The following is a 23,855-nucleotide window of genomic DNA, read 5'->3' as shown; positions in this document are numbered from 1 at the left end:
CATCCCAACTCTGAAATATGGTGGAGGGAGCATGGAGCGTTAAATAAAATTTGTGCAATTTTATTTATTTTTGGATGTTTATTGGCCGAGAATGAGATGAAAGAACCTCTAATACCCAGTATAAAATATACAGCCTGACCTCTTAATAACAGCATTGTGTTTATTAATTACCCAATTAATTTATTAATCATTTAGCAGGTTAATTACACACAAGCACCAACGTATCTTACTGTGAGGTCAGGATTCCCCGCTGAAGGTTCGAATGCGTTCCGTTCTCAGCGTTCCCCAAACCCAGTCATACACTGATCAGCCATAACATTAACTGTCCGTTTTGTGCTCCACTTACCATATAGAAAGACTGAAGTTCTACAATTACTGACTGTAGTCCATCTGTTTCTCTACATACCTTTCTAGCCTGCTTTCACCCTGTTCTTCAATGGTCAGGACCCCCACAGGACCACCACAGAGCAGGTATTATTTAGGTGGTGGATCATTCTCAGCACTGCAGTGACACTGACATGGTGCTGGTATGAGTGGATCAGACACAGCAGCGCTGCTGGAGTTTTTAAACAACGTGTCCTTGTAGATGTAAAGTCAGAGACGATCGCTCATCTATTGCTGCTGTTTGAGTTGGTCATCTTCTAGACCTTCATCAGAGGTAACAGGACGCTGTTGGCTGGATATTTTTGGTTGGTGGAATATTCTCAGTCCAGCAGTGACAGTGATGTGTTTAAAAAATCCACTCATACCAGCACAACACACACTAACACACCACCACCATGGCAGTGTCACTGCAGTGTTGAGAATGATCCACGACCCAAGTAACACCTACTCTGTAGTGGTCCTGTGGGGGTCCTGAATATTAAAGAACAGCATGAAAGGGGGCTAACAAAGCATGCAGAGAAACAGATGGACTACAGTCAGTCAGCGCTCCTATATGGTCAGTGGAGCTGATAAAATGGACAGTGAGTGTTTGCTAAATTTTACAGTCCCTTTCATGTCTGAATCTCAAATCTGATTAGTGCAGAATTCCAAAACACGCCCTATTTTTCTTACAACCGTACATCCACCATGGATGTCACATCACAAGACATTAAGGAAACGTACACATTATGGAAGCATACTGTTTAGGAGTGTTGCTGGTACACAAAATTACAAAGATGAAAGATGGTGGCACCTTTTAACACGGTCTGTTTAGTAAATGTACTTTCTCAGACACAGTTTGCCTTTTTTATGCTCTTCTCTACTGTGAGAGTTTGTTTATTAACATCTGGCGAGTCTAAGATTCCTTGTTAGGAATTTGGTCACTTTTATGAGGTGTACAGTGCTACAGAGAGAGAGAGAGAGAGAGAGAGAGAGAGAGAGAGAGAGAGAGAGAGAGAGACCCAGTATGGCTCGATTTGAGCCTTTATGACATGTTTTAGTCCAACGTGTCTTACACGTCTCACAATCTTGGATGGTCCAGCTACAGGTCAAGCTGTAGTAGCACATGGAGACATTCACTGACATCTGTGAGGTTGGAAACTCTAATCTCTGTGTCTTTTACTAACAACAGAGAGAATGGAAAGACTGAAGAATTCTTTGAGTAGATGCTACTGTTTCCACTTCGTGCGTGTGTGTGAGTTGGCCCGGCTGGCATTTGCTCCCTTGCGCTCCAGTCGTCTGGACGGTTCAGAAGTAAAGAGCTGGTTCACTGCTGAAATCCGAGAGGGATGAGCTGTCAGCGGGCGTCAACTTGAGAGGAAGAGAAGCAATTTGGTCAGTTTGACAGGTCAGACACTGAGACATTTAGCAGTTCTGGACTTAACTGATTTACCATGACTTCCTCCGATATGCCAGGCTGGTCATTGGCATCGTTCAGGTGTGAAGGGTCATTGACCTTTTGTTCCTGCCAAGCTGTGAACTCCACAGAGTGTTTTGGAGTGTAGTTGGACAGATCTGAGGACACAGAGATGTCATGCTTATTAATGAAATCATGCAGCAGTGCAGCAGTTTTACCACCTGCAATAGGTCTGATTAATTGGGCGAAAGGTAGGTACCACCTCAGACAGGTCGCCAGTGCATTATACACTGATCAGCCATAACCATTAAAACCACCTCCTTGTTTCTACACTCACTGTCCATTTTATCAGCTCCACCTACCATATAGGAGCACTTTGTAGTTCTACAATTACTGACTGCAGTCCATCTGTTTCTCTACATACTTTTTTCTTCAATGGTCAGAACCCCCACAGGACCACCACAGAGTGTAGGTATTATTTAGGTGGTGGGTCATTCTCAGCACTGCATTGACACTGACATGGTGGTGGTGTGTTAGTGTGTGTTGTGCTGGTATGAGTGGATAAGACACTTAAACACCTCACTTTCACTGCTGGACTGAGAATAGTCCACCAACCAAAAATATATCCAGCCAACAGCGCCCTGTGGGCAGCGTCCTGTGACCACTGATGAAGATGGCCGACTCGAACAGCAGCAATAGATGAGCGATCGTCTCTGACTTTACATCTAAAAGGTGGACCAACTAGGTAGGAGTGTCTAACAGAGTGGACAGTGAGTGGACACGGTGTTTAAAAACTCCAGCAGCGCTGCTGTGTCTTATCCACTCATACCAGCACAACACACACTAACACACCACCACCATGTCAGTGTCACTGCAGTGCTGAGAATGATCCACCACCTAAATAATACCCGCTCTGTTGGGGTCCTGACCATTGAAGAACAGGGTGAAAACAGGCTAAAAGGTACGTAGAGAAACAGATGGACTACAGTCAGTAATTGTAGAACTACGAAGTGCTTCTACATGGTAAGTGGAGCTGATAAAATGGACAGTGAGTGTAGGAACAAGGAGGTGGTTTTAATGTTATGGCTGATCGGTGTATATTGGCATTCTAGATAACTGTGCTTCAGTAAAGTAAAGGTTTCAGGTTTGCAGTACTTCCTTTTTTAGCACACAAAAATAAATGCTGAATGGAAACATGAAAGACTATGTTGATTTAATGAAATGTGAGTTTCCAGGCAACACAAATAAAAACACACTTTAAATAAAAGGTCTGTTGCATAACTGTTAAAATTACTGGGTTTTCAGTTACAGTTTTGTTCTTTGTTTCAGGTATTTTCATTCCTTAAACTGGTTTAAAGCTCTGCTTGTTGGATTAGACAGCACTGTGGGTCCTCAAGAACACAGAAATTTTGTCGTGGATCATGGTGTATTTAACTGACATTTACATATTATAATGTTTAACACACACAGTCCAATCGAGCATCTGTGGGATGTGCTGGACAAACAAGTCCGATCCATGGAGGCCCCACCTCACAACTTACAGGAGTTAAAGGATCTGCTGCTGACATCTCTGTGCCAGATACCACAGCACACCTTCAGGGGTCTAGTGGAGTCCATGCCTCAACGGGTCAGAGCTCTTTTGGCAGCAAAAGTGGGGCCAACACAATATTAGGAAGGTGGTCATAATGTCATGACTGTTCGGTGCATGAATTCTGGTTTCCAAAAGGGCAGGTCATACTAGCTACACGAAAAAATTAAGGCTTTGCTAGCTTTTTAGTTTGTGTGTTGTAAGTTTAAACCAAAAGAACAACCAATGTTAAATAATAATTTGTTTTGTTGTATTGCCCATGAACTAAGAACATACTAGGAACGTTATTAAAAATTAACTATTAATAAAAGCGGCATGTTAGCTAACTATTAATATACTATACTGTATATACAGTACACTGATCAACCATAACATTAAAACCACTGTCCATTTTATCAGCTCCACTTACCATATAGGAGCACTTTGTAGTTCCACAATTACTGACTGTAGTCCATCTGATTCTCTACATACCTTTTAGCCTGCTTTTACTCTGTTCTTCAATGGTCAGGACCCCTACAGGACCACTACAGAGCAGGTATTATTTAGGTGGTGGATCATTCTCAGCACTGCAGTGACACTGACATGGTGGTGGTGTGTTAGTGTGTGTTGTGCTGGTATGAGTGGATCAGACACAGCAGCGCTGCTGGAGTTTTTTAAATACCGTGTCCACACACTGTCCACTCTATTAGACGAGTACTCCTACCTAGTTGGTCCACCTTGTAGACGTAAAGTCAGAGACGATCGCTCATCTATTGCTGCTGTTTGAGTTGGTCATCTTCTAGAATCTAGACCTTCATCAGTGGTCACAGGACGCTGCCCACGGGGCGCTGTTGGCTGGATCCAGCAGTGACAGTGAGGTGTTTAAAAACTCCAGCAGCGCTGCTGTGTCTGATCCACTCATACCAGCACAACACACACTAACACACCACCACTATGTCAGTGTCACTGCAGTGCTGAGAATGATCCACCTGGGAGAGTCCTGACCATTGAAGAACAGCATGAAAGGGGGCTAACAAAGCATGCAGAGAAACAGATGGACTACAGTCAGTAATTGCAGAACTATAAAGTGCTTGTATATGGTAAGTGGGGCTGATTAAATGGACAGCGAGTGTAGAAACAAGAAGGTGGTTTTAATATTATGGCTGATCAGTGTATACTGTATATACTGGTCATAAAACAGGTAAGTTATTATTTTTTACAGTAGCATAACCACTGTCTTAAATCTGTTTTAATGTAAAAGTAATGCATGTATAGAAGTTAAATTTAAATGCATTTTAATGTACATTTTGAACGAAAAACTGAGGCCACACGTCAATGGTGAGCAACATAGGAAATGGAAACATGATGTCAGAATTGCCTGTGGTGAATACTGTTGTACTATGGTGCAGCCGTTTTAATAGGTTAAAACAATGCTAAAACTTTCAAAATACTCTTTAAGTTGGAGTAAAACTTTCCATATAAGTATATTTTACAATAAAATAAACTGTAAAACAACTAAATTACGTAAATGATGTTATGTAGCATGCATTGACATGCTTAACCAGCAGGTGTCAACCTTGAGCAAAGTAAAAATGTTCTTTTAAACTCTCATTTACCCTAAGATCCGTTCTACAACCAGACTACTAATCTAACTTGAACCCAGACAGTCATCAACACAAACCTGACCCTGAATCAGAACCATCTCAGCTTTCCTAACCCAGCGCCCTCTCAAAGAAAGCACTCCTTTTATTCCTTTAAGAGCTAGAGCATACGATTAACCCCGACTGAATGGATTTCCTGCCCTGCTCATCCATCATCCTGGTGCATTTTCCTGCCACCTAGTCTCAGACTGTGTTCGAAATAACCTACTGCATACTACTCGCCTACTGGGCCCCAAATCAGTATGCAGTATACAGTGTGTAGTAGGTGATTTCGAACACAGCCTAAGTCTCTCAATCCTTTTCATTCTCAAAATCAATTCACTTCCATGCTGTCTCACCAGAGCTGTCGGGGCTGTGATTGGTCGGACTGGACGTGTAACTGGGGCGTGGAATGCGCATGGCTTCCAAGCCAATCTCTCCCTCTTCCTTTCCTGCACCCCCTCCTCCATCTCCTGGTCCCTCTTCTTCCTCCTCCCCGCTGTCCCAGACGCTGCTCTCGGACGGGTACTCGAAGGTGCTGTGCAGGCTGGACTCGTTGAAGGAGATCTTCAGCTGTGGAGACAAAAGATAAACATATTCATATATATATAGTTGATGATTGGTGGTGCTATGGGGTTTAAACAGGTTTCAGTAAAATAGTATATTTTACTATACTATACTTTATACTATTTTTCTAGTCCACAGTAATGTCAGGACCACTGTCAGGACGCCACCCAGAAACAGAGCACAGTGGGAATACACTTAGGCCAGCCAATAAGAGCAGCCAATGCACCTCGTACATATTTATAAGAGATGGAAGAAAACCAAAGCACCCAGAGAAAAGTGGCCATCCCCCCTCCCAGACGTAACCAATCATGTCTGCGTGGTGGGGTAATAGACCGCTGCACCACCTGAGCACCTACTTCAGCTGTTAAATCATGCTTATTACAGCTGGGAGAATTTACTCATGAAATAAACTAAAATATGCAACCTAATAATATACATCCACTAACAAATGCATCAATTATTTAGCTCCTACCATGCTCGTGCTAGCCTCGGTTCAGATTTTATTGAGAAAATGGGCCCCCTTGTTGGGTTGGAACACTGTTTTTATCTCTTAGATACCAGAGGTTTTCCCATGTCCCCAGTGCTGTACATTCTGATTTAGTGATGGATATATGAGGTTTAATCATGAAAATATCTCAGTCTTTCAATACTGTTTAAAAGGTCTTGCTTAAGTCCCTCTAAACCTTGGATTTTTTTCTTTATGAGTTTCATTTTATTGCTGATTATGAGGGTTTTTCACACGTCCCTCAAGCTGCCGTCCACCCTGTTATCTCTTACCGCTGTCTCTTAAAATGAAGAGCTGTTTTGCATACTGACACCACCCTGTTATGGGATATATGAGAAAAAGCAATACGATTTGATCATTTTAAAAATAATCACACTAAGAAGCAGAGAATTCTTTGTCTGAATTCACATTTATGCCAGCATGGTTTTGCTCACTCGCTATCTAATGGCTAATTTTATACCAGATTGTCCATCCTGTTACAACCTAATACGTAACAGGGTGGACGTCACAGCGTATATGAGGTTCATGTGTAATTTATATAGCTTTATTATTCAGTATGTTGTTAATAATAACAGAAATATTGATATGTGTGCATCCTTTAAAGAATGCAGCTGAAAGACAGAAACACAACAGTTCTGCATTTGTCCGTAACAGGGTGGACATCCTGGGTCAGAGACTGCATAAAAATGTTTGAATAAAACCTACAGTTTGTGTGCTTGACCAATATTAGTTTGGAAAAGTATAACATGTCCTTTTTATAATAAAACATGAAAAACAAATAAAAACAGTTTTAAGGTCCAAAAGGCACCGAATCCCAGGAATGACCCAAATATTAATAGTTACAAGTTTAAGAATACTTATTTAAACTACCCTTTTATAAAGCCATGTACGTATACATGAGCTTAAAGAAAACAAGTGTTAACTCCTTTTTCTCCTTTCCCTTTTTCGTAAGCTGTTTGTTTATTAGGATTTTAACGTCATGTTTTACACTTCTGGTTACATTCATGACAGGAACGGTAGTTACTCATTACACAAGGTTATATCGAACACAGTATAGGACAGTTTAGTATCTCCAATTCACCTCACTTGCTTGTCTTTGGACTGTGGGAGGAAACCGGCGCACCCGGAGCAAACCCACACGGGGAGAACACGCAAACTCCACACAGAAAGGAGTTAACCCGGACCACCCTACCTGGGGATCGAACCCAGGACGTTCCTGCCACCGTGCCGCCCTTTCGTAGGCTGAAGAGTGGAGTTGTGGTGGGGTTAAAATATTTTAAGCCCTTAGAAATGAGCTAATTGATCAAAAATATTGAGAACTCCTGTTTTATGACACTGAGACGATGGCTAAAATGTATGGGGAATGTAAAAATTTAGCAATATATACCCTAAATGTTGACCTAAAAATATAAAAAGATAACAGTGTAGGCCAGCCAATAACAGATATCCATCAACTTCAAAATGTTGTGAAAAGACTTCCTTCACAGTAGGCTGTAACATAAGCAAAGTGGGAGCTAACTCTATACTTACAGGATGTCCAACAAGCTCATGGTTATGTGTCCACATACTTTAGACCAAACAGTGTATTTTATTGATCTTTCATGATGCTGAGATGACCACAACTTCCTCTCACAAGCATAAATAGCTTAAGTGAGTCAACATCTGACACCATATCCTTTGTCTGACTCACCTTGTCATTTGCATAGCTAGTCTTTGTCAGCAAACCTCTAAAAAACCTTTGGTGTTGGCTGCGGTATTTAGTTTAGGTACGAAACCCAAAAACCTGCTTAATACTGGAGAATTACAGAGAAAAAATAATTCATCTACACCAATAAGAAAGTTGGTAAATATAGACCACCACTTAAACCGACATCTATTGGTACAAACCTATTTAAACTAATCTATACTGTAGAAATAAATTTATAAAATAATAATAATAAATCACCCCGTGTTTTCTGGATATTTTTCCCTTTACCTTCCAATCTAGTCATTTCCAATTCCAGATTGTGAATCCGCTGGCACTTGCACAAACCCTGATCTGATCAAGACGAATCAAATCATCACACACCCCCTCCATCACATGTCCAATCTGTGACCGCTTCTTATCACCTGCCAGTGTTTGTCTCCCGATTTAGTGTAGTCAATTTGTCTTCGGCTGCTGTGAATCCCTGACTGCGTTTGAGAAGGGGTATATTGCTGCTCATGAGCCCTCCGGTTCTAGCGGACCTTCTTTTACGCCATGGTTGCCAATTGTGACCGCTAGATGGTGCCCAGCCAACCGGTAGCAGAGCCGAGATTCGAAGGGGTGTGACACTGACACGGTGGTGGTGTGTTAGTATGTGTTGTGCTGGTATGAGTGGATCAGACACAGTAAACACCTCACTGTCCCTGCTGGACTGAGAATACTCCACCAACCAAAAATATCCAGCCAAAAGCGCCCCGTGGGCAGCGTCCTGTGACCACTGATGAAGGTCTAGAAGATGACCGACTCAAACAGCAGCAATAGATGAGATGAGATGAGCGATCGTCTCTGACTTTACATCTACAAGGTGGACCAACTAGGTAGGGCGTCTAATAGATTGGACAGTGAGTGGTCATGGTATTTAAAAACTCCAGCAGCGCTGCTGTGTCTGATCCACTCATACCAGCACAACACACGCTAACACACCACCACCATGTCAGTGTCACTGCAGTGCTGAGAATGATCCACCACCTAAATAATACCTGCTCTGTGGTGGTCCTGTGGGGGTCCTGACCATTGAAGAATAGCATGAAAGCAGGTTAAAAAGTATGTAGACAAACAGATGGACTAGAGTCAGTAATTGTAGAACTACAAAGTGCTTCTATATGGTAAGTGGAGCTGATACAATGGACAGTGAGTGTAGAAACAAGGAGAATCTCTGAATGCATCTATAAACAAAACAGACGCATGCACACTGAGGGTGGGGAAGAGAGAGTTACAGATCAGCGCTCTCACTCTGTACAGACTGTAGCTCCGCTCTTAATTCAAAATAAAGCATCAGCTGTTTAAAATAAATTTGAATGATATTTTTAACCAACATCATTAGTCAACAATGACTTCTTTGTTGGTAATCGGTTTACCAGCTAATCATTAACATTTGATCAGCAGCTCAACTAGATTAACAACTAGGCTTCTTATAGCCTTCTCAGCCAAGACTGGAAGTGAAAGTGTAAGAGACACAAAGAGAGACACCAGGCTGACTTTAAATGAGCCTGTTTATAGGCACTGTTCTATATTAAACAAGGCTAAGACTGTGTCTTTACGTGCTCCCTACCTATAAACCCTACACTCACACACACACACACACACACACACACAGAGATAGGCATGCACGGGAAATGAATGCACAAACCGGCACACACACATACAGATACACTGGAGATCAAATAAATAGTCCGAACAAGCAGTAACTGTTTGCCATCAATGTTACCAACTAACTAATAACTTTATCCATGTTGATGTTACAGGTGTTGAATTATCCAGACGTCCCTGGAAAAGATGATGCCTTGAAGGCAGCACATGTTGATCTAAGATCTCAATGTACTTTTCTGCATTAATGCTGCCATCACAGAAGTGTAAATGACCTTTGCCAAGGGCACTGCAATAACCCCATACCATGACAGACCATCTTCGTCTTCGTCTTCGGTCCGGAGCACACTGCGTCCATTTATCTGACCACAATACATGTTTCCACTGTATGATGGTCCATCCTAGACGCCTCAGAGCCCAGAGAAATCGACGCCGCTTCTGGACATGGTTAACATAAGGCTGCTTTTTTTGCACAGTAAAGTTTTAAGTGGTATTTGTGCATGTAACTCTGTGCTGTAGTGCTTGACAAAGGTTTGCCAAAGTAATCCCTCACCCATGTAGTTATATCAGCTAGTGTTAAGCGGTGGTTCTTGACGCAGTGTCGTCTGAGGGATCGAAGATCACAGGCGTTAAACTTAAGCTTGCTCCTTTGGCCTGTAAGCACTGAAATTCCTCCTGATTCCTTGAATGGTTTAATGATATTATGCACTGTAGAGGGAGAAATTTGCAAATCCCTTCCAATCTTTCTTCGAGGTACATTGTTTTTAAACATTTCAATCATTTCCTCACGCATTTATTGACAAACTGGAGATCATCTGATCATCTTTGCTCATCTAAGACTTAGCAAAGCTTCAAAACACTTCAGTTACACAATGATCACTTCTGTAATTATGAGGATTGTAGCGATTTAACCAAACAAAGAATGCTCTTACATGGAAACATGTGCTTGAGGCAATAAACTCAGCAGGTTGCACAAGACATGTCTGACAGATACCTTCCTGAAGCAACATAAACAGTTCCTTACACTCCCTGCGCCTCAGTGTGTGGTTAAAGATGGGCTCAGCACTTGTAAGTTCAGAACATGTTCTGTAATATCTGGCAAGTTTTTCTCTCAAATTCTCTCAAAACTGTCAGTAAACCACAAGCTCAATAGAAACAAATCAATGGAGCCCTTCACGGATGAGATCTTGAAATCTGGGGTTCGAGAGAGCTGCCTAGGTGGCTACACATACGTGATTGGCTATGTCTGAGGGTGGGCAGGCTGAAGGGATTCCTCATTACTACTTGCAATTGCGACTGTACAGTAAAGTGGTAGAAATAGTGTGATGGCAGAGAAGTGTCCACTGTTTTTTTCTGCATTGTTGAGTCCTTGAGCAAGATCTTTATCCCTCTTGGGTCCAGGGGTGCCATACAATGTCTGACCCTGCTTTCTAACCCCAGCTTTGAAAAACAGTTTTATTATAATGTACACATATAAATATGACAAATAAAGGCAATCCATCTGGACTAGATCATCATACTAGTATTATTAAAAACAACAGATACAACTCCAAGTGTAACACGGCTTTCCACAAGGTTTCCGAGTGTGTCCATGGAATTTGTGTCTGCTAAGTCAAAAGGGCATTTGTGAGGACAGGCAGTAATGGCATATTAGAAGGAATGGCTTGTTGTGGTTGAGGTAGGCCATTGGAGCTCATCCACAAAAAAGGGCAAGTTTACAAGATGCACTAGTCCACTACCGCTGGGAACAAGGGTTTGAATCCCGAGCGATGCTATTGGCAGATCAGAATGTCTACATACATGACTGGCTGCATCCTGTCCAGGGTGTGTTGCTGCATTGTGTCCATTGATTTCTTGGAAACCTGGAATGCTGATCAGGATAAAGCATCTTTAGTGGGTTTGAGGTCAGGAATGGGGTTGAGACAGGCCATTGGAGTTCCTCCACACAAACTTGTGAAACCATGCAATGGGTGTGGCTGGAACACCTGAACTAAATCCCTTTCCCAATTGTAAATCACCTTGTACAACCCTTGACCTGATCAAGGAGAGCCGGATCACCACACGTCCACTCCGACAGACACATGTCTAGTCTGCGGCTATTTCGACAAAGGGCTGTGTCGCAAATGGAAAACCATCCTAGGCTACTAGGCCCCACCCAGGTAAGTGGCTGTACTAACACTTGCAGTGGTGTGCTACCGTGTTAGACCACTGCGCCACCCGAGCGCTGTTTATATACTTTTGATGACAGTGTAATTGCGCCATGAATTATACACTTACCATATAAAAGCACTTTGTAGTCTTACAATTACTGACTGTAGTCCATCTGTTTCTCTACATACTTAACCTGATTTTACTCTGTTCTTCAATGGACAGGACCACCACAGGACCACCACAGAGCAGGTATTATTTAGATTCTCAGCACTGCAGTGACACTGACATGGTGGTGGTGCGTTAGTGTGTGTTTTAAATACCGTGTCCACTCACTGTCCACTCTATTAGACACTCCTACCTAGTTGGTCCACCTTGTAGATGTAAAGTCAGAGACGATCGCTCATCTATTGCTGCTGTTTGAGTTGGTCATCTTCTAGACCTTCATCAGTGGTCACAGGACGCTGCCCACGGGGCGCTGTTGGCTGGATGTTTTTTGGTTGGTGGACTATTCTCAGTCCAGCAGTGACAGCGAGGTGTTTAAAAACTCCAGCAGCGCTGCTGTCTTATCCACTCATACCAGCACAACACTGTCACTGTAGTGCTGTGAATGATCCTCCGCCTAAATAATTCTGGGAGAGTCCTGACCATTGAAGAACAGCATGAAAGGGGGCTAACAAAGCATGCAGAGAAACAGATGGACTACAGTCAGTAATTGTAGAACTACAAAGTGCTCCTATATGATAAGTTGAGCTGATAAAATGGACAGTGAGTGTAGAAACAAGGAGGTGGTTTTAATGTTATGGTTATGGTACAATATCTGTCCTCTAACACGAGTTCCTATGAATAAAATCCTAAATTGTGCATGACTTTGACTTCCAAAACACAGACACTCCACACGAACCTAAGACACAAACAGTCAGAAGCGCTCTGCGTCACGACCGTGATGTTTTGCATAGCTTGGCAACTGAAACTGGGAGACAGAAAGAAAAACAGAAGAGAACGGAACAGCGGCGGCTTTGAGGAGATGACCAAAAGCCCTACGATTGGAGGAAGGTTGTGTTACAACTATTTGAATAGATCCATGAATTATTAGTAACGCTGTCACTACTAAAATAGACTTAAATGATGGAAATTCTTCATCTGTCAGCTTTATAAGTACAACCCCGAATCAGAAAAAGTTGAAACAGTATGGTAAATGCAAATAAAATAAAAATGCAGTGTTCCTTACATTTACTTTGACTTTTATTTGATTGCAGAAAGGATGAACCTGAGATATTTCATGTTTTATCTGCTCAACTTTATCTGTTAATATACCTCCATTCCTGCATTTCAGGCCTGCAACACATTCCAAAAACAGTTGGAACGGGGGCAATTTAGGGCTAGTAATGAGGTGAAAAAACTAAATAATTATATGATTCCAAACAGGTGATTGTAATCATGGTTTGGTACAAAAGCAGCATCCAGGAAAGGCTGAGTCTTTGATGAGTAAAGATGATCAGAGGATCTCCAGTTGGTCAACAAATACGTGAGAAAATGATTGAAACGATCCCTCTGACGGCACTGCATCAAGGGCAAGGGATTACTTAGGCAAACCTTCGTCTAGCACTACAATACAGAGTTACATGCACAAATGCCACTTAAAACTTTACTGAACAAAAAAGAAGCCTTATGTTAACCATGTCCAGAAGCGGCGTCGACTTCTCTGGGCTCTGAGGCATCTAGGATGGACCATCACACAGTGGGAATGTGTATTGTGGTCAGATGAATCAGCATTCCAGGTCTTTTTTGAAAAAATTGACGGCGTGTGCTCTAGACCAAAGTCGAAGTCCAGACTGTTGTAAATGTAAGAAACTCTGTGTTTTTTATTATTTGCATTTTCGATGCTGTCCCAACTTTTTCTAATTTGGGGTTGTAAAAAATCAAGGACAAATCTGAAGGAATTGTGTGTTTATAGACCTCAAAAGAGACCAATGACCTGGTTTTGAATGCAAATTTCCCTTTTATCTTCTCCAAAAGCATTTCAGTTTAAAGGGCCAAGGGAAACCAACCAGTTGTGGGATAAACAGCATAATGAATTCAAGCCATGATGCACTAGCTCAGTACGACTGGGACGACTTGCTGTGTCTGAGGGGGGACGAAGCCACGTGATATACTGGCGTCCACTCCAGGGTGTATTACCGCATTGTGCAAAGTGATTCCAGGGAACCCTGGAACTATTATGCTGACCAGGATAAAGCGGTGGTGCAGCGGGATATTCCACTAGCACACCAGAAACTCGGCGTTGCCACCGGTCGGCTGGGCGCCATCTAGTGGCCATAATTGGCAGTGCCTGCAGCAGACACGTCTCTGCTAGGGCGGGATGACCGGACTATGTGGGTGGGGTCTTCAAACGCTGTGTAAGGACCCTGATTAGCAGATAGAGAGGCACCTGTGCAGAGTGCATGGGTGAAACAGGGTTCCGCTAAGGGCTGTGTGCGGGTCGGAGGAGGCGTGAGCAACAATATACCCACCTCGACTGCAATCAGGGATCCCCCAGCAGAGGAAGACAAATTGACTACGCTAAATTGGGAGAAAATGCATAAATAATTAAATTTAAAAAACAACTATAGTTTATAAGGGATATGTACACAGCTCTTTTCCCTACAGCACTTTGCACAGGGTTGCCATTTGGCTTGTGTTTCCTAATAATTACGCTTATACTCTGTCCTGTTTATTTAAGAACCGAGCTTTTATTTGGGCAAATTTTGAATAATCATGCAGCTGTTTTTCATACCGAGCTTTCAAACTTTGCCTTTGAAGTTTCCATTAGGAGGATAGAGAGTACACAGACGCTAGAGTACACAGATAAGCCTGAACATTTAAACCACCTGCCTAATATGCTCTTAAAACAGTGTTCCCTTGCCAAGACATAGACTCCACGAGACATCTGAATGAGTCCTGTGGTTCAGGAATGGTTCGAGGAGCACAACGACGAGTTTGAGGTGTTGACTTGGCCTCCAAATTCCCCAGATCTCAATCCAATCGAGCATCTGTGGGATGTGCTGGTCAAACAAGTCCGATCCACGGAGGCACCACATCACAACTTATGCCAAGTTCACACTACACGACTTTCTGATTTGTCGGGTCGCTGTACAGTTCACACTACACGACTGAATCTTTTGCACTCGGGAGTCTTTAAGTCATGTGTATTTCACACTACACGACTGATCGGCGATAGGGGGTTTCACACTACACGATCTATCACCAACTGGAATCGCAGGCGAGCTTCTCTGGTCTCCCAAACTACGTTTTTTTTTTTTTTTTTACAAAAACACGTGAGAAGTGACGAGGAGTTTAATGATACCACGTCCAAAAATGCACGTCAACAAGTAGCGAGAGATCAAAATTTGTGCGCTTATGTGCAGCGTAAAATCAAAGAGAAAAAATAAATGAATCTGAGTGGATTTGGCAACACGAACAGTATGGATTGTTCTAATGTGAGTTGGAGGTTAATTAATATTTTTGCAATGCAGTGTTGGTGTTATGTTTTGTAGAGGATCAAGTCAGAAATACTGTAAAACGTGTGTGTGTGTGCCGGTGTATTCTGATATAAACTATATTATCCCCCTGTCCCACCTGTTTACACTCCTCTCCTGCGTTTCCCCTCACCCCGTATCCTGCGTTCTCATTGGCTGTTCGACATAGCACTTATTGCCAGTCGGGCAACTGAGATCAGATATCTGACATGTTAGAAATCTCGATTCGGTCGCCAAGCGCTCGGCGAGCCGGTCGGATCGAGTTGTTGGGTGGTTCACACATAGCGATTAAGAGCCGAGTTTTGATCGCAGAGCAAACGCCGAGTTGCTCCCGAGCCGGCAAATCAGGGCAAAAATCGTGTAGTGTGAACCAGGCATTAGAGGAATTAAAGGATCTGCTGCTGACATCTTGGTGCTAGATACCACAGCACACCTTTAGGGGTCTGGTGGAGTCCATGCCTCGAGGGACCAACAAAATATTAGTAAGGTGGTCACAGTTTTATGCCTGATCCATGTATTTGCCACACAAGTGCAAAGGTCGACGGATGACGACTGATCCAGTTGTTGATGCAGATCAAACTGAAGTAGACCAAGGTGAAAAAGCGCTTACCACAAGTTTACCATTACATCCCACTGCATAGTAAACCCACAACATTGTGGACTCAACTAAACTTGCTGAAAGAGTATGAATAATATCATAATTGGTGTCTGTGTAGATGCCTGGACGGCCACTAGCACAGCTGAAGTTCTAATCTAGATAACAGGCTGCTGCACGACCCAAGTAGTCTATTGGGCCACTTTTTATTTATTAGTTTCAAGTTTTTACCATCACTTTATCCAGGTCCAATTTCCCAGAAACCACTGGGCACAATGCAGTAACGCACCCCCATATAGGATGTCTATCTATTCCTCCTTGACATTGCCAATCATGTCTGTAGAAAAAGAAAAACTTCAAAAACACTTCATCAGCAACTGAACATTGCTGATTAGGCACAGTGGTAACCTAGTGGGTAGAGATGTGTGTTACCAACCAGAAGGTTGTGTGTTCAAATTCCAGCTCTGGTGATTATATTGTAGGACAGTCGTGGCGCTCAGGTGGCGCAGCGGTAAAAACGTAAAAATACATCGTATCGAACCTCAGCTCTGCCTTGCCGGCTTGAGGCCGAGCGGCCACGTGAACAACGATTGGCCTGTTGTTCAGATGGGCGGGACTAAGCCGGACAGGGGTCTCTCTCTGTCAGACTGGTGCAATTACGACCTCTGCTGGCTGATTAGAGGCGCCTACACAGAGATGAGGAAAGGGCGCTCTCAGGGTGTGTCTCGTTGTACACAACGCTAGGTGGCACAACACTCGTCAATGTGTGGGTGATAAGTAATAAACATATTTTATTTACCGTAACTACACCCACATCAATGTTTCACCACTTCTCAGCTCATGGTTAGTCAGTCTTACTTTTGAACTTGCGAAAATGCACACTATTTTTACTTCCAGGAAACTCACTGGTAGCTCTACAGGGCAAAAAAAGAGCGAGGGCCAACCACTTCCTCATTCAGGGTTCCTAATTACGGGATGGAATGGCTGTTGACCTCTGTTGCTCTGTGACAGTCACCATGGATATATAAAGAGAGAGAGAGAGAAAGAGAGAGAGAGAGAGAGAGAGGAGGCTGGGCGGGTGGGGGAGGAATCAGACACAGCAGATGGAAAAAAGACAGAGCAGAGAGTCAAGTGCTAGACAGATCAGTGATGTACCAGAGAAAGCAAGAGAGCGAGACAGATATGGTGAAAGAAGCATGATCATGTCACCGACCGTCATATTTGCAGAATTGGAGTATCATGAATTTCAATCTTGGTGACTCGGAAAGTTCAATAGTTCAATTCATGTGTTCAGATGTATACGTTTAAGAATGAAATGCAAAACGCACACACACATACACACATATTGTGTTACCACAGCACATGCTTTGAGGAAAATGTTTCTATATCAACAGCTTCTTACGTATACGGCCAGCAAACAGAGTCGATTTGAATAACGTTCGCATTACATTTTAAATACACCTAGTAAACACATTTCCATCCAGTAAACAGACTTTATACTGGAAACAACATCACACAGACTCGGACTCGTTTCAAATGACTCTGACTCGACTCGTGACTCGCAAAAAATTACTTGCAGACAACAAAAGTCAGCATGTGGTAACATTAGTCACGTGTGACAATTATATACAGTGTATCACAAAAGTGAGTACACCCTTCACATTTCTGCAGATATTTAAGTATATCTTTTCATGGGACAACACTGACAAAATGACACTTTGACACAATGAAAAGTAGTCTGTGTGCAGCTTATATAACAGTGTAAATTTATTCTTCCCTCAAAATAACTCAATATACAGCCATTAATGTCTAAACCACCGGCAACAAAAGTGAGTACACCCCTAAGAGACTACACCCCTAAATGTCCAAATTGAGCACTGCTTGTCATTTTCCCTCCAAAATGTCATGTGATTTGTTAGTGTTACTAGGTCTCAGGTGTGCATAGGGAGCAGGTGTGTTCAATTTAGTAGTACAGCTCTCACACTCTCTCATACTGGTCACTGAAAGTTCCAACATGGCACCTCATGGCAAAGAACTCTCTGAGGATCTTAAAAGACGAATTGTTGCACTACATGAAGATGGCCAAGGCTACAAGAAGATTGCCAACACCCTGAAACTGAGCTGCAGCACAGTGGCCAAGATCATCCAGCGTTTTAAAAGAGCAGGGTCCACTCAGAACAGACCTCGCGTTGGTCGTCCAAAGAAGCTGAGTGCACGTGCTCAGCGTCACATCCAACTGCTGTCTTTGAAAGATAGGCGCAGGAGTGCTGTCAGCGTTGCTGCAGAGATTGAAAAGGTGGGGGGTCAGCCTGTCAGTGCTCAGACCATACGCCGCACACTACATCAAATTGGTCTGCATGGCTGTCACCCCAGAAGGAAGCCTCTTCTGAAGTCTCTACACAAAAAAGCCCGCAAACAGTTTGCTGAAGACATGTCAACAAAGGACATGGATTACTGGAACCATGTCCTATGGTCTGATGAGACCAAGATTAATTTATTTGGTTCAGATGGTCTCAAGCATGTGTGGCGGCAATCAGGTGAGGAGTACAAAGATAAGTGTGTCATGCCTACAGTCAAGCATGGTGGTGGGAATGCCATGGTCTGGGGCTGCATGAGTGCAGCAGGTGTTGGGGAGTTACATTTCATTGAGGGACACATGAACTCCAATATGTACTGTGAAATACTGAAGCAGAGCATGATCCCCTCCCTCCGGAAACTGGGTCGCAGGGCAGTGTTCCAGCATGATAATGACCCCAAACACACCTCTAAGACGACCACTGCTTTATTGAAGAGGCTGAGGGTAAAGGTGATGGACTGGCCAAGCATGTCTCCAGACCTAAACCCAATAGAACATCTTTGGGGCATCCTCAAGCGGAAGGTGGAGGAGCGCAAAGTCTCGAATATCCGCCAGCTCCGTGATGTCGTCATGGAGGAGTGGAAAAGCATTCCAGTGGCAACCTGTGAAGCTCTGGTAAACTCCATGCCCAGGAGAGTTAAGGCAGTTCTGGGAAATAATGGTGGCCACACAAAATATTGACACTTCAGGAACTTTCACTAAGGGGTGTACTCACTTTTGTTGCCAGTGGTTTAGACATTAATGGCTGTATATTGAGTTATTTTGAGGCAAGAATAAATTTACACTGTTATATAAGCTGCACAGACTACTTTTCATTGTGTCAAAGTGTCATTTTGTCAGTGTTGTCCCATGAAAAGATATACTTAAATATCTGCAGAAATGTGAGGGGTGTACTCACTTTTGTGATACACTGTATATATATACATATCATTCTGATCATGTCATTTTCTGCTCTCTAATAACGCTCCAGCCGTCTTAACCCGAAACGCACGCAATGGGTAAATGTTCCAGCCAGCTTCCGGCGTAGTGATGAAGCGTCGCTCCCTATTCCCTCCTTTGGATTGGAATTCCACTTAAAATGGTGGAATACCCTACCTAGTGCACTTCATAGGAACTGAGGTGAATGGAACGCTCCTACAGAATTGGTGCTAATGGTTCAAAGACCGTTTTCTGAACCAATCAGTCCTGACTGTAATTTTTAGTAAGAAATGCTGTTTTTTGCATTTATTCAGTTTGCGTCACACAGATGATTGTCAATGAAACGCTTGATTGGCTTTATAACGAGTTCGTGTTTTACTTCACAACCGGGAAAAGTTTGGAGGTTTTTAATTATAAGCACATTTATAAAACAACGGATTATATTCCTAATGGAACAACACACGGTTCTAAATTTAATAGAATCTGGAAGAACATAAGCTAAGGTAAGCAGTGGTTATGGATTTTTTTGCTGTGTTCTGGATTTTGGCCGCTGTGCCGTGATTTATCGTGTGCTTTTGTTTTGCGATGAAAACAAAACGTATCAGTTTAAGCTTTTAACTGGTACCTAGGAAAGTAAAGGCACAAAGTAAAACAGCACCAAGCAGGATAGGCAGGCTCTACACTACAGAGGGTGGTGCGTTCAGCTGAACGCGTAATCCGGACTGAGCTTCCTGACCCGCAGTACATATTCAGGAAACGGTGCTGGACAAGGGCCAGGAGGATAGTAAAGGACCCCAGTCATACCAGTAATGGACTGTTTTCTTTGTTACGGTCTGGGAAGCATTTTCGTGCTCTAAAAGCCGAAACGAAGAGGATGAGAAGAAGCTTTTTCCCACAAGCTATTCGAGTCCTCAACGAAAATAGCATTTAGGACTAATTTACACAACTTGCACAATCTAATTTATATGTACAGTATATACTGTATATGCATGTATACAGTTTTATATGTATGTATATGTATAGATTAGTATTTGTGTATTACCACATCTGTATAGCATTATGTTGCACAGTTTCTGCACTACTCGTCACTTTACACACTTGTTCACTTTAAATTGCTCTTTTTAATTATATTGTTAATTTTTCTAATGTTTCTACATTCTCACTTTTTTGAGAATGTTTTATTCAAACATTCTATATTTTTTTTGTTTTGTTTTTTTATTTTAAAATGGCAAAATACAGTCGCTAATCTGTTGTTTTTTATCTGAACTTACAGATTATTTGTTTATTTCTACGCTACATTTCCAATATGTTTTGTATATATTATATTGACTCGTGACTTGACTCGGACTCTAGCCTAAAGACTCGTGACTTGATTCGGACTCGTATTTTGTGAACATCTCTGGCACGTAGCCACTGGTGCACCTCTGCTTCCACATCATCACCACATGAAAATCTTCTTCCCCTTAAAGCTTCTTTGAGCATCCAAAAAGGTGGAAATCAGATGGAGCTAAATCCGGACTATAAGCTCTTTCAATCTCTTAGACACGACATTTTTATTCATTTTAAACTTTTTAAAGATCCCTCATATGTTTATATTTACAAAATACGATCTAGTCGGTCCATGAAAACTAGGTTATTTTTTGTACTTTTGTCAGTTAAATAAATTAGCATACAAAATGTCTCAGCTTTTTTAAAAATGAGGTTTGTAGTACTAAAGCTGCAGTCACACCAGGTTTTTGTCAGCTAAATGACGTTTGTTTCAATGGGTTTGAAGTGCTCTTTACTTCCGCATACTTCAATGTGCTCTGTTTAGTATAACTTCTTTCTTGTATCTTGTAGCTGTCTGTTATTGTTGAAACAATTACTGGTTTAAATGATCTAAATTCACTCTGTCCTGCTTTTTATAACTTACACTTGCACTTGCACTGTCACACACACACACACACACACACACCTACACACGCGTGCTTCGTGAATTAACCATGACAGTGACAGTAGGGCTTTGGAGGCTGAATTCTAATTACATCGACTCCATTGTGAAAGCCACTGAGGTAAGTTGCTGTGTGAACAGACACACACAGGCGGACACACACAAACACACAAGCCTACACGGAATGACACAATAGCCAGCACACAAGACCGCTTAATCACCTTTAATCCAAACGCCGTAGTAATGCCAGCTGCCAACACAAGATAAAAACACACACGTGTGCATAGTAGTGAGTCGGACCCACCCCGTAACAGTGATTTACACTTAAAAATGATACTTAAAATGTTTGCAGATAAAATTGGAAAGAACAATTTTATTCACTTTATTTAATAAATTGTTTGCTCGTAGGTTTGCCATGACTATGACTATCGGCAGACAATAGTTTAATCATTGCTAGTACTTAAATAATCATCTATTTGTTATTTCTGCTGATTTATAGTGCAATCATTTATTTAATTTAATTATTTAATTTAATTCGCTGTGTGTGCGACTTACGTGTGAGTCGAGTCCCCATCTCTGGTAACAAACAAAACAAACGTACAAAACTTGTTGTATTTGCAGAGTCTGTGAGTGGGCAGAGGTTTACTGCTCCCCACCCCCACACCAAAACAAAGCTAGAAAAATTGTTTATGGCACTTACGTAGTTACTATAGTATTATACTAGCACAATGGCAAACCAAGCTCCTATTTATTTCAATTAAAGAGACCTATAATTCCAACACAGGATTTAATCAAGCGCGTCAGAAATGTTTAAAATCCCTGAAACCCTGAATCTGACATAATCGCACAAGCTGTTTTTAGGTTGTTTGGGTATCACGCAAGTTTCACTATTTCTATGGTAACGAATCCAAAAGATATGCAAAACCACTCCAAAAATGACTCCCTACTCTCAACAAACACAGGACACAAAATAACAGCACACACACACAGTGTAGGAAATATAAAACCTTCTAGAAATTGTCCTGCCAGCTATTTTATTTGAGTAAAGTGCTATAGTCGAAAGTAGGGATGCATCGATACCATTTTTCCCCAACCGAGTACAAGTACATGTATTTTTGTACTTGCCGATACCGATACCAATACCTTTTTAGAATGATGGAGTTAATGAGTTAATGGAGTTAATGAGTTGGAGGTTAATAAATATTTTTGCAATGTCGGTGTTTTGTTGTTATGTTTTGTAGAGAACGATCAGGTCAGAAATACCGTAAAACGTGTGTGTGCAGGTGTATTCTGATATAAACTATATTATCCCCCTGTCCCACCTGTTTACACTCCTCTCCTGCGTTTCCCCTCACACCGTATCCTGCGTTCTCATTGGCTGCTCGACATGTCACTCATTCCCAGTCGCACATCTCAGATCAGATATCTGACGAGCTAGACGAGCGCTCGGCGAGCCGGTCGGATCGAGTTGTTGGATAGTTCACACTTAGCGATCGAGAGTCGAGTTTTGATCGCCGAGCGAACGCCGAGTTGCTCCCGAGCCGGCAAATCTAGCGCCGACCAGTCGCCGAGCGAAAATCAGGGCAAGAATCGTGTAGTGTGAACCAGGCATAACGCAGCAACGCGCACTAGGCACACGGTATCGGATGTTTAGCATCGGAGCCTCGTTTGCGAGTACGAGTACAAGTTAATGAGCGCGGTATCGGGCAGATACCCGATACCAGTATCGGTGCTCATGCATCTCTAGTCGAAAGTTTATATACACTTGAATGTCATAACAGTGATGAGATTTCAATTATTAATGATGTTTCTTCTGTGACTGACTAAAATACTAGGTTTTCTTTTATTACAGATATATCATAGGTTTTCTGAGACATATTGAAATCTGAAATATACATACAGCAACTTTAGATTATAAACGTATTCTTAATTTGGTGGTGTGGGCATAAAGAGATGGCGCAGAGATAAAAGTGTGCTGGGTGCTCAGGTGGCGTTCCGGCGGCAAGATTCTGAACTCCCCGGTTCGAATCTCGGCTCATCTACCGGTCGGCTGGGCGCCCTCTAGCCGGCATAATTGGCTTTCGGTCTGCTGGGTGGGAAAGACCGGACTAAGGGGTGGGGTTATCAACACTGTCTAAGGACCTTGGTTGCCAGGGGGGCCTGTACAGAAAGTGGAGGAGCGCAGAGATCGAGGTCATCGAAGACGACCTCACGCGCAAATCCATCGAAGTATGTGAGAATAAGAAGGGATTGGTGGACTGCGCACACATCGAAGGGAGTGTGTGTCAGGCAAATGTACACTGTCCTTAGACGCCGTTGGGGTCCCCAGCAGCGGATTGGCTACGCCAAATTGGGAGGAAAAGGGGGGTAAAGAGACCGGTGGATCGCACAGAAAGAATGAATTATTAGAGATCGCTAGAAAATCAGTTTTCACTGCTTCTATTTCAGGTGTTATTGTCTCATATCACCACTAGGTGGAGGCCCCTCCCCCCCCCAAATCCGTGAAATTGTACCTAAACCGGTCTGTGGGGAACTCTGCTCTAACCCACTAACGCAGAGATCCCGGGGATCTGATGTTTGAATCTGTGTTGCTAGTTGACTTTGGCACTCTCCTCCCTCTGCTAGACAAACTATATGGCCGAAAGTATTTACACACCTGACCATGGGCTTGTAGGACATCCCAGAGTGACTTCTATGTGATGTTTTCAGCTATAACAACAGTCATTCTTTGAAGACAAAGACTTTGAAGTATGTGTGTGGGAAGTTGTGCCCATTCAAAGCTGGAATATCTTTAAACCAGGCTTTTCTTCATGTCTGTATAGACCTTGCTTTGTCCTTCATATAATTGATTTATTACACCTGTTAGCAATTGTTATGGCTGAAACACATAAATTCAGTAATTAGAAGGGCTGTCCCATTACTCTTGTCCTTGCAGTGTCTCTTAAACAGGAGCTACATGCTCACACAAATGCATATTCACAAGTCTATAAGGTAAATAAG

General features: G+C 42.5%; 1 protein-coding gene across 1 annotated transcript in view; it reads right to left on the bottom strand.

The window, feature by feature from the left end:
- Positions 1-1,131: 1,131 nt before the first annotated feature.
- The window catches only part of tprn (taperin), a 44,548-nt gene continuing 21,824 nt past the window's right edge, over positions 1,132-23,855 (bottom strand). The window contains exons 2-4 of the mRNA XM_062988769.1: positions 5,347-5,560; positions 1,817-1,938; positions 1,132-1,734 (exon numbers count right to left, since the gene is read on the bottom strand). Of these exons, the coding sequence (XP_062844839.1) occupies positions 1,672-1,734; positions 1,817-1,938; positions 5,347-5,560 (399 nt within the window). The 3' untranslated portion in view covers positions 1,132-1,671. The remainder of the gene's footprint in view (positions 1,735-1,816; positions 1,939-5,346; positions 5,561-23,855) is intronic.

This window comes from Trichomycterus rosablanca, chromosome 26 (genome assembly GCF_030014385.1).
Source record: "Trichomycterus rosablanca isolate fTriRos1 chromosome 26, fTriRos1.hap1, whole genome shotgun sequence".
NCBI classification, from domain to species: Eukaryota; Metazoa; Chordata; class Actinopteri; order Siluriformes; family Trichomycteridae; genus Trichomycterus; species Trichomycterus rosablanca.
The sequence above is the reverse complement of the archived record's forward strand: the minus strand, read 5'-3'. Positions and strand labels throughout refer to the sequence as shown.